General features: G+C 37.6%; 2 protein-coding genes across 5 annotated transcripts; both read left to right on the top strand.

Annotated features, from left to right (window-relative positions):
* The first annotated feature begins 412 nt into the window (after nt 1-412).
* Nucleotides 413-11593, top strand: LOC102229532 (gastrula zinc finger protein XlCGF57.1-like). Of its 4 annotated transcripts, XM_023346973.1 has the most exons (4): nt 605-683; nt 3232-3283; nt 3386-3426; nt 3513-5548. In XM_023346973.1, exons 3-4 carry the CDS (start codon nt 3414-3416, stop codon nt 4964-4966), a joined length of 1467 nt encoding a protein of 488 aa, XP_023202741.1. In that variant the 5' UTR covers nt 605-683; nt 3232-3283; nt 3386-3413; the 3' UTR covers nt 4967-5548. The 4 variants fall into 4 exon arrangements, with proteins under 4 accessions (XP_023202740.1, XP_023202743.1, XP_023202742.1 ...); XM_023346975.1 differs by lacking the exons at nt 3232-3283; nt 3386-3426; nt 3513-5548 and adding exons at nt 6423-8390; nt 11406-11593 and having other exon boundaries at nt 596-683; XM_023346972.1 differs by lacking the exons at nt 3232-3283; nt 3386-3426 and having other exon boundaries at nt 413-683.
* LOC111611214 lies at nt 11491-17345 on the top strand. The gene is made up of 4 exons (XM_023347089.1): nt 11491-11591; nt 12076-12148; nt 13742-14092; nt 15621-17345. Exons 2-4 carry the CDS (start codon nt 12088-12090, stop codon nt 15815-15817), a joined length of 609 nt encoding a protein of 202 aa, XP_023202857.1. The 5' UTR covers nt 11491-11591; nt 12076-12087; the 3' UTR covers nt 15818-17345.
* The last annotated feature ends 1088 nt before the right edge of the window (nt 17346-18433 follow it).

The raw sequence follows: 18433 nt of genomic DNA, 5'->3' as shown, positions 1-18433 counted from the left end.
GTCAGAACAGTTTTCTATTAGGTTATCAGCTGAATGTCTACTGGGCTGGATTTCCTCTGTGAATAAGAAGAGATCTCACCAGCTCGAAAATAAATTGTTTTGTGTCAAAATTGTTATTTTTTTAAAAAATTGATGTAATTTCATATTTTATAAATGTCCTGGTTTCATTTGTTCTGAATATAAACTCGCCAAAAAGTGAAATAAAAGTTTTAAAACATTTTAATGTGAGTAATTCATGTGTTTCATTTGAACTGAGCTACTGGAATAGCGCCGTACACAAGAGTGAAATAAATGAACTTTCAATTATATTAATTTATTTAATAAAACTATTTTAAAATACGAGACTAAAAGTCGAAAATTCAAAGCGGAACGGAAAGTCGTTTACAGTTTCTTCAGTGCAGCGGCAGTGAAACACACGGAAGCTAAAAACAAAGAGCAGATAGTTAGATTTAGTTTAGTTAGACGGTAGTTTGAAGACGAGTTTGGTGTTTTAGATAAATAATTTACAGTAAAAATATCTTCAGTTCCGCCTCAGAGAGAGTTTATCAACGAGCAGGTAACTCCTGCTGGAGAAACATTCACAGAGTGGAAAGAAATCAACGTTAAGATGGAGGAAGAGATGGAGGATCAGCGCAGACTGATGGACTTTACCCGGATACCGAGGATCATTTTACACCGGATAGGTACGAAACACCTTCACGTTTTACTGATGAGACGAGTTAAAGAGAGTTGTTTGGGGCAAAGCTGAACCCCCAACCGAAAGACTGGAACAACAAATCCCGTCCAGCCAGAAATATGAAATAGTTAGTGATCAGTTGTGACCTTTTCTATTTACTGCTCTTCATATATTAACTACAGTTTAAGATCCGTAACACATTTTTCTTTACTACAGATAAAGATAGTAAATATATCTTTACTATCAGTTTAAGGAAGTACTGGTAATTGTGGTAATTGTGTTTTCTGCGTTATTTCAATCTTACACACCCAGTTTGAAAACTGTACAACAAAGCTTGTGAAAGCTTCATTAAATTCGTGGAAACTCAAAAAAGAACCACTTATTCAGGACCTTAGATGTGATCTGTCTAGGATGAAACTATATATTACCCTGAAAACTTAAAAATGGACTGAATTATTCTACATTAGTCACAGAATATATAAGATACAGTTTGATTTCTTCAGTTTTCTCAAACTCAATACATTCTATAGAGTTTCATACTGAACAGTTGCATAAAACGCAGTTTGGGATTTGTGAAAACTTCAAACAGGATATGAAACTCATGGCAGTTTTTAGGGTATTTTTAGATAGACGTCACCTGACCTGAAAGCAGGTTGATTTGGACCTGCTTTCAGATGCATATCCAAACAGAAATGGAAACATATTTGAATCTTTCCTTTACTTGACATTATTTGATAAAGTCAGTGTTGAGATGTGTATTTAACTTCCTGTAATGTTTCACTTTGTAACAAGGCTGTTAAGAGGCTTGTTACTGTTTTCAATTTGTAAAATGTTGCATTACTGATGGCATGCAGGCCCGGCGGTATGGGTGAGCATTGGGGGGCATTGGGGGGCATTGCCCGCCCACAGAGTTGGCCGTGTCCCCCCCGGACTGGAAGCTGTTTGTTGTTCTTACCTTAAAGTGGCCAACTCTCTGTTGTTCATATATTGGTTTGATACAGTAGCGGCTTCCGCAGTTGCCATATCTGTGCCTTTTGTCACTTTTTTCAGCAGTTAAAACCGTTTAATCCGTTGTCAACACGTCGTAACCTACTTTTCCGAGCCGCCTTTTAACGCAACATGAGGACTGGGTTACACCTGTGCGGCAGCGAAGGAGACCTGCTGCTGTGCAGAGCTACTCAGGTAGAATCATGGCAGCAAACCAGCAAAACGAAAAGAACTTTGCACAATTTTTCTCCTCAGACTAACCGAGTGAGTTGAGTAATGCTGTTGGATCCAGGTTATGTTAGTAAAAGATGACTAGTTAATAACAATACAGGACTTTAAGTTTGTTAACAAGCAGCCTATAGGCTACTGATGTTGTCTATGTTCAAAAGTGTGTAGTACTTGTTACCTTCACTTGAGTAACTTTTTTGGGAAAAATGTATTTATAAGAGTAGTTTTACTGCACTGCATCTTTTTCTTTACTTGAGTTATATTATTATTGCTACATAGAATAATTTTGCCCCCCTGTGAAACTCGTCTGGAGTCGGGCTGGCAGCACGTTGCTCAGTTGTTTCTTTAACTGGATACTTGCTGCATTGTGCCTGCAGGTTTTTTGTATGTTTTTGTAAAAAAAAAACATCATACAACCAGTATGCATTTATTTAGCATTTATAGCTAAATTGAAAAGTTACCAGCCAACCCTGGTGATCTGTATTGTTGTGGGCACTCAAATGCGATAATTTACATTTTAGAATCAATTCTCAAAAAGGTTGATTTCTAATTCAAGCTACTAAAGCATTACTTCTATCAATTAGTCTAAATTAATCTTTCTTAAATTAGAGCCAATTTGCTTCACCAACAAAATACAGCAGTGGAGTCATCTAAATTACTAATTTTATAAATAATTGCCCTAAGCAATACATAGTTATTTACAGCCAAGCTAGACTCTGTCATTGACTGCCAATCCTCTGCTCACCATGTCGTTTGTTGCTTCACCTGTAGTCACTCATAAGATTCCCTAAAATTAGTTGAGCATTGGTTGAGTGTGGGATCTAGAACTTTATCTGTTATGTCAAAACCTGCCTTCCGTTATTGTATTCATTAAAATTCAAATTCAAAAATAGTTTATTAATCCCAAGGAGACATTAAATGTTGTAACTCCTTAATTTAGATTCTTCAAAGATTTATTGAAGATCGTGATGGATGTTGGCAGGGAAGATCTCTTGTAGCAGACTGTATTACAGCGGATCTGAAGAAGCCTCTGACTGAAGATGCTCTGCCTTCCCAACACAGTCTGGTGGATAGGATGCTCAGGGTTGCCCATAATTTTCTTCATTTTATGAAGAATCATCTCCAGAGGTTCCACAGTCATCCCCAGAACAGAACCAGAACAAAACCAGGCTTCTTTATCAGACTGTTGAGCCTTTTTATGTCCCTGGCTCTGGTGCTGCTGCCCCAATAGATGACAGTAGAAGAGATGACGCTCTCACCAACAGTCTTATAGAAGATCTGCAGCATCTTGGTGCAAACCTTGAAGGATCTTAGCGTCCTCCTGCTGTCTCTTCTTATAGGCGCTTCACTGGTGCATCTCCAGTCCAGTCTGTTGTCCAGATGAAAACCAAGGTATTTATATTCCTCAACCACCTAAACCTTCTTCTCCCATGATGGAAATTGGGTTTGATCTAATCCCGTTCCTCCTGAAATCAACTGTCATCTCCTTTGTAGTTATCATGTTACACACCCAGCACTTCCGATGCAAAACCCTGGTAAACTACAACTCTTTTCCCCTCCAAAGTAAATTTTCCTTTTGCCAGGCCATACCTTATTGCTTTTGTTTCGTCTTTTTGTCCAGATTTTCTCCAAAACTTTGTGTGTAAAGAGGAAGAGGTTCTCAATGAGCTCAGCAACCAGGAAGAGAACTCCACTTTACATCAAGAAGATCCAGAACCTCTGCGGATAAAACAGGAACAAGAGGAACCAGAACCTCTGCAGATAAAACAGGAGCCAGATAATCCAGAACCTCTGCAGATAAAACAGGAGCCAGATAATCCAGAACCTCTGCAGATAAAACAGGAGCCAGATAATCCAGAACCTCTGCAGATAAAACAGGAGCAAGAGGAACCAGAACCTCTGCAGATAAAACAGGAGCAAGAGGAACCAGAACATCAAGAGTACAAAGAGGAAGAGAAGCAACTCTGCATCAGTCAGGATGAAGAGCATCTTGTGCTGAAACAGGAGACTGATGACATTTTTAGTGATGTGGCAAAAAAAATGCACAAGAAAGCTCACCCAGAGAAAAAAAAGTATTCTTGTAAAATTTGTGATGAAACCTTTTCTCGAAAGAGTTTCTTGACTAAACACATGGTAATTCACACAAGAAAAAAGCCTTTTACATGTTCAACCTGTGGAAAAGGTTACAGTCAAAAACGTGGTTTAATGTATCACATGAAAACTCACACAGGTGAAAAACCATTCAAATGTGTTACTTGTGGAAAAGGTCACCATCAAAAAAGTGCCTTAAAGAGTCACATGAGATCTCACTCAGTTGAGAAGCCTTTCTCGTGCATCACCTGTGGAAAAAATTTCAATGACAAAACAATCTTAGAGAATCACATGAGAATACACATGGGTGGGAAGCCTTTCTCGTGTACGTCCTGTGAAAAAAGTTTTTCCAATAACCAAAGTTTAGTTGTTCACATGAGAATTCACACAGGAGAGAAGCCTTTCTCGTGCATGACATGTGGACGAGGTTTCTCTCAAAAAGGTAATTTAGGTATTCACATGAAAGGTCATACCGGAGAGGAGCCTCTCTCATGCACTGCTTGCGGAAAACGTTTCCTTACCAAGTCTTGTTTAAACATTCATATGAGAATTCACACAGGTGAGAAGCCTTTCTCATGCACAACCTGTGAAAAAAGATTTGCCTATAAACACACTTTAACCAATCACATGAGAATTCACACAGGGGAGAAGCCTTTCGTATGTGTAATCTGTGGGAAAGGTTTTGCTCAAAAAGGTGGTTTAGTCACACACACCAAAGGTCACATGGGTGAGAGGCCTTTCAACTGTAATACTTGTGGGAAACGTTTTAGTCAATCAACTCTTTTAGCTACTCACATGACAACACACACGGATGAGAAACACTTTTCGTGTGGGACCTGTGGAAAGAGTTACAGTAAAAAAAAGAGTTTAACTTATCACATAAGAATTCACACAGGTGAGAGGCCTTTCTCTTGTGCCACTTGTGGAAAAAGTTTCCGAGGCAAATCTAATTTACGTTATCACATGAGGACTCACACACGTTAGAAGCCTTTCTCACATGTAACCTGTGGAAGGTTTCAGTCAGAAAGGCAGTTTAATTTATCACTAAATAAGGGTTGATAACCCTCCAGTGTCATGCAGGATTCTTTCCACACTACCAGCATCAAGGTGTTCAATAACTTGCTGTTTAAAAGAAGAGTAATTACAATCACATTTTTATAACTGTCACAGCTTAATTTAAAACACTTTTCAAATAGTAGGCTTTGCTAAAATACTTAGGAACATTCTCATTATTCTGGTCTTTGTTTTTTCCATTTAAATTGGAGTTTCCAAGTGAGATTTTAATGGTGGATTGTAGAGAATCAATGGGTATAAATGCTGTGAGTTGACTTGTAAAGGTTTTGGTGCCCTTAGTGTGTTTTTATCCTTTGTTGTATTTATACCTTGTTTGTTTGTTTTCTTTCAATGATTTTGGTTAATGGATAAATGTTAGCTGGTAGGTTACAATTTGTTTTCTTAATTTTTTCTATTCATTTCTGACTTAGGACAACAATACTGCTGATTATATGATGGCAACAACACAGATGTAAGGTTTACTAAATTATGATGAAATCTGAGATTGTTTCTATATATATATATATATATATATATATATATATATATATATATATATATATATATATATATATATATATATATGCCCTTTTACGAGTTTGTCTTTCTTGTGTTGTTTCGGGAGTTGACAATCTGACGGTACCAGAACATCTAAACAGTGATGTCCAAGTTTAAACATTTTTTTAAATAAAAAACTGTTGTTTTTTTTTTTTTACCTATATTTTCTAAATCTGTAACACAGTTTTATGGTTGTGGTTTATATTTTAGGATACCAGAAAATGTATTGATGATATAGAAAAGTGAGTACTAAAAAAAAATGTTGCTGTATTGTTCTTAAATATTAAAGTTAAATTTCCATAATGATGGTCTTTTTTCCCTCATTTTAGTTGTGTCATGGTTTTAGTGATGCTTCTGACCCACATGCAGATAAACTCAGGCAAGGATATGATTTTAAATGTTTATTTACAAAATGAAATGTGCAAATGTAGAGGTTGCAGCGGGGATGACCAGAAGACCACAGTGGGGAACCAGGATATTGCAGGAGATGCTTACTTTAAAGCAGTGTTTCCTAATCCTGGTCCTCAAGGCTCACTGTCCTACATGTTTTAGAGGTTTTCCTGCTTTAATGTGCCTGATTCAACTGAGTGCAGTTCAACAAACGCCTGTTAATCAGTCATCAATTGAAATCAGCTGGACTGAAGCAAGGAAATACCTAAAACATGCAGGGCAGTGAGCCTTGAGGACCAGGGTTGGGAAACACTGCTTTAAAGGAGCAAGGCTTTCAGCCTGGAAGAGGTGAGCAGGATCAGGTGAAAGTGACAGGAGCCAACCCTGCAGATGAACCAGATGGCGTTTGGATAATGAGTTCGTCTGGTTTACTGACCAGGAGCATCGAGGAGAGCTGAGCAGGTTCGGGCACGGCGAAGTAACAACAGGATCGAGACAATCCAGGCTTGCCAGCCAGAAAGGAACTTGTCCAGACGTTTCGTCTACAGCAACTGATCCAATGTGTGGAAAATGACTAGAGCCGGAGTCCAGGCGTCGATCTGGGAGACCTTAAAGGGTAAGTACAAAAACACTGGTAAACAACCAGTGATCACTTAAAGGAAAACAAGATGTTGTGGGAGGCTAGGGGTTACCACAATGGTTAACACTCTGGTGTTGGAGTGTTAACCGTCTCTTACACCCTGCTGATGAGGCCCGAAGATGCAGATCCCCCAACTGTGCTCCCTGATGCCATCTGGTGGAGAACTAATGGAGGTGTAGTAAACTTTAACTTTTATAAATTTGTAATCTCTCCCTGCCAGCTCCTTTTTCTTAAACAATTTTTGTTGTTTACTTTTAACTTCAATTGGACGGTTTAGAAAAAAAAACTAGTGATGGGTTTCTGTTGAATTATTAACCTCCAGCAGCAGAAAACGATGGGTGTCTCTTATCTGCAGGCCTGAAATGGAAGTGCTTTCCTGCTGCCACCTATTGACAGGAACATGATACTACAACTGCATTGTTTCAGCTATGCAGTTAATTCTGCAAAACTAATTGAGTTAATTCATTTTTCAAGCACAAAAGCTTGTATTTCATGCGTTTGATCTCTTGAAGATGTTTCTATGATCTCTGAGACTGAATTATTTTAACACCAAATAATGAGTTTAATGAAAGGTATGTTTAATACTTAAACTTGAAGATTATATTCAAAAGGCTTCCTAAAATAATGGTGTTTCTTTTTAGAAAACTGTTCTAACATAATTTCCTCAGGAGTCTCAGGTGGAAAACGGTAACAGTGAACCAGATCTGTCAGGATATAACGTATACTAAGCCTGCCTTCTAATTTGATTTAGTTCAGCTGTAACTTAGCTAGTTAGGAAGGTCAACAATCATCCAACACACTGCAGATCATTTTCTTCTTCAGTTGGATCAGTTGATTGTGTCAGATCAGATATGCTCAGTTTAAAATTCTCTTATTTTGAAATTATACCATGAGGCTTGACAGTGAGCAGTGTTAATGTTATCACCTGTTGCTAGGTAACGTCAAAGTGCTTTGATCAGCTGTGAGATAACAGGCGGCGAGCGTTCCATCTCTTCCATTTACGCTGAATCTGTTTGTCAGAGAAGCACAAAGAGAAATCTTTTAGAAATCCTCTCAAAATGAATCGCTTTGTTTACGATAGTCTTCGAGACATGGGAATTTATATTCCCAAAGATCAAGCTGATTGTTTATACTGTGGAGACGGTTGGTTCTGCTTCTTCCACCAAGAACCGGACCTCACGGTGAGACGCAACAGACCGACCACTGCATTTCAAAAACTGAAAATGGATCGCTTCCTTAGAGAAACTCTTCGAGATATGGGAATTTATATTCCCAAAGATCAAGCTGACTGTGTCTACTGTGGAGGAGGTTGGTTCTGCTTTTTCCACAGGCAACAACAAGACCGCAGGGTGGACCAACCAGAGGACCTCAGGGTGGACCAACCAGAGGACCTCAGGGTGGACCAACCAGAGGACCGCAGAGTGGACCAACCAGAGGACCTCAGGGTGGACCAACCACAGGACCTCAGGGTGGACCAACCAGAGGACCTCAGGGTGGACCAACCAGAGGACCGCAGAGTGGACCAACCAGAGGACCTCAGGGTGGACCAACCAGAGGACCGCAGAGTGGACCAACCAGAGGACCTCAGGGTGGACCAACCACAGGACCGCAGGGTGGACCAACCACAGGACCTCAGGGTGGACCAACCACAGGACCTCAGGTTGGACCAACCACAGGACCTCAGAACCCCGACAGAAACAGAACCAACTACTGAAGAGACCCTACCGATTCCTAGTACAAGTTCTTATATTGAAGCCATACCAAAAGGTGAGACACTGACCAGCGATGATGTTATCAGCACTAGTAAAACATTTGCAGGACTCAGGAAGTTTTATGCAAGCACCCCATTAACTTTAGCAGATCCTGTTTTGATTGAAATACCAGAAAGAAATCCTTTAATCACCGTAAGGTTGGATTTTTATTCTGACGAGATGAGGGAATTAATCGCTCATATCAGTCATCGAGCCTTGACTGAGGCGACAGAAACTCTGGGAGCAGAAGTTTCACCTGACCGTGTTTTTACAGAACGTTCTTCCACCACCGATGTGGATCAACAGGTTTATTGCACCACTTTTATTGGGTCTTTCAAGCAAAAGGCAGGAAGAGTTTATCACAAAATTGATGAATATACTGCATCTATCTTTGGAAGAGCTGTGATGCCGTCTCCTAAAGTGGGCCTGGCAACCGTTCTGGTGATCCCACTACTGGTAGGTGGGCTCCTAAAACTGACAAAAAGTCGTCTTTGGCGCTAGTTACAGACTGGCAGACAGACTTGGTCACTCTTCAGCTTATTTTTACAAAAACTGTAAAGAAACTATTTAACTGCAGAGACCAGAAGCCCAGAGGACACTTTTGGATCAAGACTAATTTTTAGACTCCTGTTCTTCCAACCCAGAACTGAAATTAGACCAGATGATACTTAGCAGCCCTGAACAGGAGCAACTAGCTTACATACTTTAGATCAACATTAGATTCTTTTTCTCTCCTTTTTTTTCTTCTCTTTCCTTTGGTTTGTTATTTTGTTTGTATTTCCTTTTAATTCCTGTAAAGCACTTTGTACTGCCTTGTTGCTGAAAGTCTGCTATATAAATAGAATTACCTTTACCTTACAACATTGATTATTCTTTTCCACAATACTGTTTATTAAAATGTTGCTATCCCTCCTTCAAAGCAGGCTGGCTTTGTCAGTTTGTTTTTGACTCAGTGAAATATTTAAATCATCAAACTGATTTAAATATAAAACAAAAATAAGCTGCATAATTACCAACATCTGTATGAAAACATTATATATATATATATATATATATGTGTGTGTGTGTGTATTGTATATGTATATATATGTGTGTATATATATGTATATATATATATATATATATACTGTATTTATATATACAGTATATATAAATAAATAAAGCGGTCTGCGCTGATCATCCATCTTAATTTCCTTCTAGCAAAATAAAAGCCAACTCTTCCATCTTTTTTTTCTCTTTTCTCTCTAAATTTGCTCCGCTGAACAAATTTAACTACTTTTGGTTCCACTTTGAATTCTCCCATCTGCACTGACTCGCCTTCAGTGCAATAAAGGCGATTCAATAAATTAGAGAATTATTGAAAGGTTTATTTAGCTCAGTAACTCAGTTCGTCAGAACCACATGATCAGGCACACACGTTAACTGATGCTTAAAAGTCTTTATTTCAGATCAACTAATGAAAACATTACATTTAAGAAAAGAACATCAGACTAATTCATAAAAACATTTCTACTGCAACATATAGGCTTGGAAATTATTTTACCTCAATGTTAAGAAATTTGAGCTAATTTGAGTTAAGCAAATAAGTGTTTTTGAATACATCATCATCATCATCATCATACTTTAGAAAGGTAATTTATTGCACTACTGTATTTACTTTTGTTCTACTTTTAAACTCCTCTTCATCTATAGTTTATAATAGATTAAATTATATCTATTTTATATTTAATTCTAGCATATTATATCTAGATATGCTAGATATATAGGTGCTAGATATCTAGCATTGAATACATCATCATAGAGTAGTGCAATAATATCTAGCTAATCTATTAAGGAAGCTTAATAGATCCTTCCTTAATATATTAACCACATTTATTGACTATCTGTTCCCCTGTTTAAATTCTTTTCTGTAACCAAATTCTTCTTCCTGTAGTGGTGAGTTAGAACAGATGAGACAGAAAAAACACTGATCATGTCTTTTTGCTGTTCTTGCAATAATTAATAAGGAGCTGTTTGAGTGAAAATCACCGATCACTGCTTGGTAATTAATAGCAGGTAACGTTTGCACAATTAAACAAGCTCAAATGGGCAACATTAACAATGATGACATTTAAAAATATACACAAAACATAACAAGTTTACTGAAGAAACACTGCACACTATCACATTTGTCCAAAAATATATTGTAAAATGTGATATTTGTGAAGAAAACACAGAGCTTGTTCTAATAGACGCCACAGTTAACGGACATCAACAGAGAAAGGAGACGAGCTGTCAGTTACCGGTTACTATGGTAACCACCCACCGCCAAGAGCAACATGACAAAACCAATATGTCACCAATAAATGACATATAAAAAAATAAAGTCAAAGAACAAATAAACACATTTGGACAAACTTCACATTTACAACATTGTTGCATTAAAACCATGTTTCATATACATCCCATTTTTCACTGTGTGCCAAATTTATTGGCTCTCACTCTGAAAAGTGTGTTGATTTTTAGATCACTAGAGTATTTGTTACTTTATTTTGATTCCAGAACCATTCAGACGAGCCTTGTACTGTAGTTCTTGAGATACAGTGGATTACTGGACCTGTCATATCATGTCAAGAAGGATGATGACCTTTGACTTCCTCATCACAGTCGAGGAAAGATTGACCTTAATGCTGCAACAGCTGTGATCAGTTTCAACCAATCTATATTCATTAACAAATGATCTCAGAAAATGTATCTTTTTTATGTTTTGACTTCTTATTTTTGTTTCTTCAGTAACATTTTGCTTAATTTGACCAGATGGTGGCGCTCTGAGATTATAAATCCCTAGTTCTGCTTGAACTACGTCTATGAACATTTTGATTTCCTTTAAAAAGATCAGAATGTATAAACTTAATTAAATGTTTGCCATCTTAAAATCTCAGACTTTTCTAGCCTAAAACTAACCTTCACTGCTGCAGAATCTGTGTAAAATCTGCTCAGTAAAGTGGATTTTTATTTGTTCAGGAAGTGATTCTGTGGTTTAATCTGACAGTTTTAGTCACAACAAGGCGGATCATTCCTGAGGCGGAAGGTGTGGCTTCGGCTCAGTCAAAGTAAGGATCAGTCTAAAGATTTCTCTTTTGAAGATCAGCACCGAGGGACGGAGCAGTTCGTTTTGATTCTGTGATTAAGAGGAAACTCCTGAAAAGTAACGAACTAAACTAACTAAGCGTTGAAGGTGAGCAGAGTCACGTAAGAAAATTTGGAAATTTTTCTCTGCGTAATTTTACGCGAGTTGTTGCGCAGCTGTCTTTGCGCCGAATCGACCTTTATGTAAACAATCTGCAAGAAAATCTTCATGTCTGTGAAAAGGTTAAAATTTTCTCTCCTGGATTTGTCTGTTTTAATGTTCGTCATAACTGATGATAAAATGTTTGTGATGTTTTTAACTCGCTGCTTGTTTAATGTTGTTTTATTTGTATTTTTGGTAATTAAATTTTTTAAAGGAGTAATTATTTTCATTTTGGTTACGTGTTTTTAAAAAAAATGTTATTTAATGTGCAGCTCATAATATATTCATCATTTCTAGACCTGATCCGAGTGAAAACGTAAAAGTGAAACTGAACTCAACATTTAGTCGTTTTAATGACAGATGAAATGGAAGCAGGTTTTTAAACACGATTTAAAGTGAATAAAATTAACATCTAATTTCTTGTTTACAGGTAAATAAAAAAATGTGGAGAATTGTCCCGTTGTTATCGGTGCTGATCGGAGCTCTGTGTCCTGCTGCACAGGGTGAGGAACTGATTTCTTCTGATTTGCTTTTAAAATCAATCAATCAATCACTTTTATTTATAAAACACCCTTATAAGCATCGCAAAGTGCTTTATAAGGAAATGTTTATAAAAATCTAGTTAATTTTGTTTTCTGAGGAAGTTTAACCAACCTTAAGCATAAATTATTATGAAAAAGTGAGGAAATGTGAACTAAACGCTGATATGGCCTCATTATCGTCTCCAATGGCAAAGTTCATATAGAGACAAGTAGTGTCTGTAATGTGAGCTCCATGCTAAAGGCCCCAGGAACATGTTGAACTTCTTCACATTTTTCTTCATTGCAAACACAAACTGTTGAATTTTATTGGGATTTTATGTGACTAGACCAACATCAAGTGGTGAATAATTGTGAAGTGGTAAAAATGATATTTAGGTGTTTTGTGACAAAGTTTTCACTTACTTTTCACTGCAGCTAAGCTACCAGTATTTTACAGGATGTCTGTGTGTTTTTACACATCCAGACACTGAAGAATTTCATCCTAAAATAGCTTAATCTCACTCAGATTGGATGCAAAGAGTCTTTTGACAGACTGCCTCCTCCATGGACAAAGAGGTTGCAACTTCCATCCAGAAAGTTTGAGCCTGTTAACAGTCTTTGTGGTTATTTAGTCAAGAATCGTACAAATGTACATAATTCCTCATCGTGTCAGATAAACATTCCTCAGAAAGTATTCAGGTCTCCTGCGGATACAAAAAACGGATAGTGGAAGCGAATGAGTAGAGGAGAAATATGAACATTTCTGCATAAAACATGGCAACAAACCTCTGACCAATCGCACAACACTTTGGCACAAATCTCTGTTGAAATAGTTGGACCCGGTCCTGGCGTTGAGAAGTAGACACGAATGACACTGCGAACAAAATGACGCAATTTTTGTCACATGTCTGCAACAATGAGAGGCTATTTCACCACTTTGGATGAGTCTCATCTGATCGTCTTCCACGTTTCTGCAAATATCTTAATACACTTAAAACAAGACAAAACTAACTTACAAGCAACTTTTCAGTAAGACGTTGAAGCTTTTTAAATCAATGCTTCCCTAATATGGATGAAAAAGGTTCTAGTTGCAAGGGCACATTATTTCATTTATGAGAAAAATGTCTTGCTGTAAATGAAATAATTTGGCAGTGGAACTAGTACTTTTCTTTTAATTGATATTAAGGATTTATTTACTAAAAATAAGCTCCTACATTGCTGGAAAGTTATTAGTAAGTTAATTTTGTCTTGTTTCAAATGCACTAAGACCAAAAATACTTGGTAAGATTTTGTGTTTTTGCAGTGTGCCAGTCTACTGATTTTATTAATGGGAATCAGAGTAAAGATTTCAGATTTTACTGAAACTCTGAAATGCTTGTTTTGGAGTTTTTCTGCCAGTGCACTTCACTATTAAGCACCACATAAATTGTGTTGCACCAGCATGAAGCCAGAGAGCTTGGTGGTCACTTTGGGTTTGTTGTTTAGGTTTTAAGTCAGTTTCTCCTCGTCTTTAAAGAGAGTTTTTCAAATATATTGATGAGAGCTGACTTTATCTTTTCATTCTGACTCCTGCAGGAAGACCTCCACTCGATGTGAACGACACTCAGCAACAATACCAAGCAGACGAACACTCGAATGTCACACTGACGGTTTTGTGTCCAGTTAACTCTTCCTCTGACTGGCTGAACATCGATCTGATGATCGTGGAGCCACTGAGGAGTATTTATCTGTATGACAGCAGATTTCAGCCTGACCCGCACACAGATGATCAGTTCAAAGGTCGACTCCAGTGCGACCCCCAGCTCAGGAACGGGATGGTTGAGTGTCTCCTGTCTGACCTGAGGCTGAGCGACGCAGGACGGTATCAGTGGATTGTTGCCACTAAAGGAAGAAGTAACCTCACAAAACTGGAGCTTGTAGTCAGAGGTAAGCTTAAAAAAACTGACACATGCAAATCAAAGTGTGACCAATATAAACCAGTATTATATTCACCTGCAAACAAAAGATACATTTAAAAATCTTTAATCTGGTTTTAATTCTGCTTTTTGGAAACAAACTCATGCATGTAACAGATAATGTCACAATATACAGGTAAAACCTGAATTAATGAACAAATACTCCATTTTTGTTTGGCAGAGAAAAAAACTATCAGCTGTCTGCAAAAAATGAATTAAACAAAACTGATCAAAGCAGCTCCTTCAGACTAGCCAGTAGCTGTTAGCAAACACCCAGTGGAATTGCGTATCTGCTGAGCTCGCTGATAAAAATGTCTTTAAAGGGTTAATCTAACTTTTATAAATGATTTTTTTACATATTTGTTGGAACTGCCACCATGTTGTGACAGTATGGTATGAGATGGAAGACACTGGGAACACTGCCTCCTCCCAGTGCTCTCAGTGCCAACTAGAAACATCCCATCAGAGCCAGGAGGCGGGTCTTACTGCTGTCAATGACCTGGGTGGTGTTGTTCATTCCGCCTTGCTCGCTGCTACGATGCAGCTAGCATAGACTGTTGTGAGTGCTAAGGCTAGTTAGCATAGCCACCAATGACGAGAGATGAATGGTTTTCCTGTACCAAAGAGTTGTTCCTCCGCCATTAGAACATTTAGCAGTGTGTACATGAGATTGACTGACATACTTTATAGAGGATCCATGTTGTGATGACGAAGGCGAAGTGTCTGAAAGAGCAGGAGCTTCTTAAAGAGACAGAGGCCCAATTTCAAGCCACTGAATTGCAAAGTTAAATTTCTTTTAAGTCATGCTTTATTTTCTGTCCTTTGTGGACTTTGAGATAAGCTTGTTTAGGTTAAGGTTGGATTTTCTATTTAAATGCCTCCATCTTGCTTTCCAATGCCTGAGCATCAGGAGGCTTCACAGCACCCAACCCCTACAGCTCTTTGACTTATTTTATAGTTTGAGCAAGACTATAAAATAAGTTGTGCCTTTGGGTCTTTACTGGTGTTAAACTTAATGTTCAGACATTGATCCCTTCAGCATTTATTTCTTTGTCTTGCTGCAGTCAGTCGATGGTTTTTACTGACCTGCTGTAAAATAGTTCCTCTTGCCACACCCAGGTATGTGAGTTGTTGTTTCTCAGCCACCTGATGGCTGGTTGCCCTCGGCAACATATTGTTCACAGAAGCAGGCTCTTACGCTCAGGAGGTTAACTTAGTTCAAAGCCGCAGCTGCCATTGAAAGCAGAATTAATTCACTAATTTAGATCAAATCAGTTTAATATTGGAGTTCTTGCTGGATTTGTTTATTGCAAACACCTGAACGATTTTACATTTTGTCAACAAATCTAATTTTCTGCAGGGTTGAGCCATTTTTTTGGAGTTGCTGAAGGTCAATATGGTTTCAGCACCTTTTTGTTCTTAAGTCTCCTGGTAAAAACAATCTGTGTGTCTGGTAAAAACTGCAATGATGAATTCATTCTTGTTTCATCTTTTTGCAGCTGTCATGTCTCAAACTCAGGAAGAACCTTCAAAGCCAACAGAACGGGAAAGGATTGGGTTGTATATGGCCGTTGGTTTACTTGCAGTGATAATAGTTTGCCTTTACTTGGGCAACATCATTACATTTTGCAACTTTACCCGGTTGATCCCGGTTGAGATAAGTTGTCTGAGAGACAACTTATCTCAGAAAAACTAAGTATTCAAGCAGTGAGCTCGCAGGTTTCGCACACAGCAGCCAGCGTAGCTTCACGGCACCTAACCACTTCAGCTGTGCAACTACCTCACTCAATGTTCAAACAGCTGTAGTGGTGGTTACTGTTTGATATGTTTATGGTTTACGAACCATGTTTCTCTCTATGGTTTTAATGAAAACCATTTTTCTTCCCATTTTCATGGGGTTTCAAGCACTCAGTGTCCATAGTCTGACTGATTCTCAGCAGCTAAAAATGGCATAAAGCCAACAGCTTAGTAGAAAAATAAGCTCAATCTCTGGCTTCTTATAGCAATACAGAGAATGCATTATTTATTCCACGGAATAAAAACTGCAACCTGCACAAGTATTCATGTGATGTTCAAGCACAGTATTTTATGTAGCTACGGTTCTACTGACACCCACAAAGCGTTGGGAAGAAGTACTTTCAAAGTGTTTTACACACTCAACCAAGAAAACAGTATTTTAACCTACAAATTGTAGTGATTTTGCACTTTATTCTTGGGAAAAAACACTTTGTTCAACTTATTGTGCCTAAGAAGGGTCGTAAATTCACATTTACGTGATCACTCAACAGCGACATTTCAAGTGGATGCAAAAGAAAAAAAAAGTCAGACCTACAAGTGATGCATAATTGCACATTTCTGGTCAAAACGAGATGCAGTCATGGTAAAAGGAAAGTACACCCACTTTCAGTTTTAGGGCTTGATATGTGAGAACATGATAAAAACATATATCTGATCTCATTTAAATCTAACTGCTACTGTGCACAAACACAACAGGGTTCATATGTCAATATTTAGTAAACAAACATGTTGCAAACATGGAAAAATATCAGCAGTGATCTCAGAAAAGAGAACGTTGCTGTTCTGCAATCTAGACAAAAAGGAGGCTGTCTGCAGAAAGTGTGGCTCTTTCTGTGACCGTTTTGTAAAAGCTGAAGAGAGTCTGCGCTGTTGTATGGAAGGTGTGCGCGAATACAAACGTGTCGAAACCACGTGACTGCGCTTCGACTGTTTGGCTTTGGGTGAAACATGTCGGCGCCCTTAGAGAAACGGCAAAATACCCAAGAGCTTCATCTCAGACGCTACAGACCTCAATAAGCATGTTAAATGTCAAAGTTCATGACAGGACAAGAACACTAAGCAAGTGTTAATTGAGCCACAAGTTGAGATGTTTTACTAAAGAATACAAGACTAGTTTAGCAAAAATGCAAAAAGGAAAAAAATTGTGGTCTTAAAGACAAAGACAAAGTCATGGTAGTTTAGGCTGGTAATTTAACTCCATGAAGATGTCAGACATGAAAGGTGTCTGACATCTTCATCATCCTCAATGGAAAGAAGTGACACAGGAAAGAGGAATAAACCGATATCTCTCCCCAAACGTACAGTTCTTTTTACTATGACTGCAGGCCAGATGGGCCAACCAACTTTTATTCTGAAGTTTTTCAACTTTGGAAAAAAAAAAAAAAAGCAAGGCACTAAGAGCAGGTTGCTCCGATTGTGTGAAATGACTGGTAAATCCCTGTAGTGGTATTCTCCACTATCAAGTTCAGAGACCTCCAAAGCACTTTGCACTACATTCAGTCCTCCAGTCATTCACTCAGACACAGATGCAACAGGTGAGTGAGGCTGCAGCATAAAGCGCTTTTATTGGTCGGCACGACCAATAAAAGCTCTTCATGAGTTCATTCACCTTTCTGAATGTTTCATGGGTTCTTCTCATATTTACTCAAGTCTGATGTTTCTGTTTCTGAGCTTTTCTCTAGTTTCTTTTTATTTTAGGGTTTTAAAGAATCAAATGTTGGTTGAAGGTTTTGGGTAAAAAAATGTGTCATCGTTATTTTATATCTGTCTGTTTTTCATTTATGACGATTTTAATCCAACTAAATGTTACTTTGATTGATTTTTTTTTCTTTGTTTGCTGTTTTACTTTGTTAAACTTTCTTCCTTTTAATTTTTTGTTTCAGTCTGAATCGGTTGTGTTGCAAGAAATCAATGTAAATATTTGATTTGTGCTGTAAAAATAAAACTCCTTGAGGAAATTAAGTTGTTAAGTTTTTATTGGAAGAAGTTATCGTTATTAAAGTTTTAACACATTTTTAAAAGGATGAAACCTTTCAGTGCAGCTCATCTGCACTCCTTGTGAATTTAACCTAAAATAACACAAAATCCTGATCTGTTCATTTCTAATAGTTTGGTCTCCAGTTCATCCCAAAGTTCATATTTTTTAAAATGCAAACAGAAAAATGAGTTTGCATTTTGTTTTTAAGTTTTTTGACTTTTGAAACATGGAAAAAAAAAGCAAAAAATCTCTTTTTTCTACTTCTTTTTCTTTTTTGTGCAGAAAATCTAAATAATTTCATGCTATTTTTAAAGATGGATAGTTTAAGGACATTTAGTTTCGACATATTAGGTCAAATATTTTATGATTTTTAATAAAATAACTCAGACTCACATTAAATTGCAATGATCTAAACTTATGTGTGCATCATAATAACTTTTTATGCATTTTTTTTGCTTTTATACAGAAAAAAATGTGCATTTAAGACTATTTTTGATTTTGAAGCGTTAAAATACTTTTTGTATCCTGCAGTTTGCT

The sequence above is a fragment of the Xiphophorus maculatus genome, chromosome 14 (assembly GCF_002775205.1).
Source record: "Xiphophorus maculatus strain JP 163 A chromosome 14, X_maculatus-5.0-male, whole genome shotgun sequence".
Taxonomy (NCBI): Eukaryota; Metazoa; Chordata; class Actinopteri; order Cyprinodontiformes; family Poeciliidae; genus Xiphophorus; species Xiphophorus maculatus.
Note: the sequence above shows the minus strand (reverse complement) of the source record. Positions and strands in the feature narration are given on the sequence as shown.

Coding starts and splice junctions, on each gene's coding strand:
- LOC102229532 (XM_023346972.1), top strand. CDS start 608: ATGGAGGAAGAGATGGAGGATCAGCGCAGACTGATGGACTTTACCCGG. Junction 684..3,512: donor GATCATTTTACACCGGATAG/GTACGAAACACC, acceptor CTTTTTGTCCAG/ATTTTCTCCAAAACTTTGTG.
- LOC111611214 (XM_023347089.1), top strand. CDS start 12,088: ATGTGGAGAATTGTCCCGTTGTTATCGGTGCTGATCGGAGCTCTGTGT. Junction 12,149..13,741: donor TCTGTGTCCTGCTGCACAGG/GTGAGGAACTGA, acceptor TGACTCCTGCAG/GAAGACCTCCACTCGATGTG. Junction 14,093..15,620: donor ACTGGAGCTTGTAGTCAGAG/GTAAGCTTAAAA, acceptor ATCTTTTTGCAG/CTGTCATGTCTCAAACTCAG.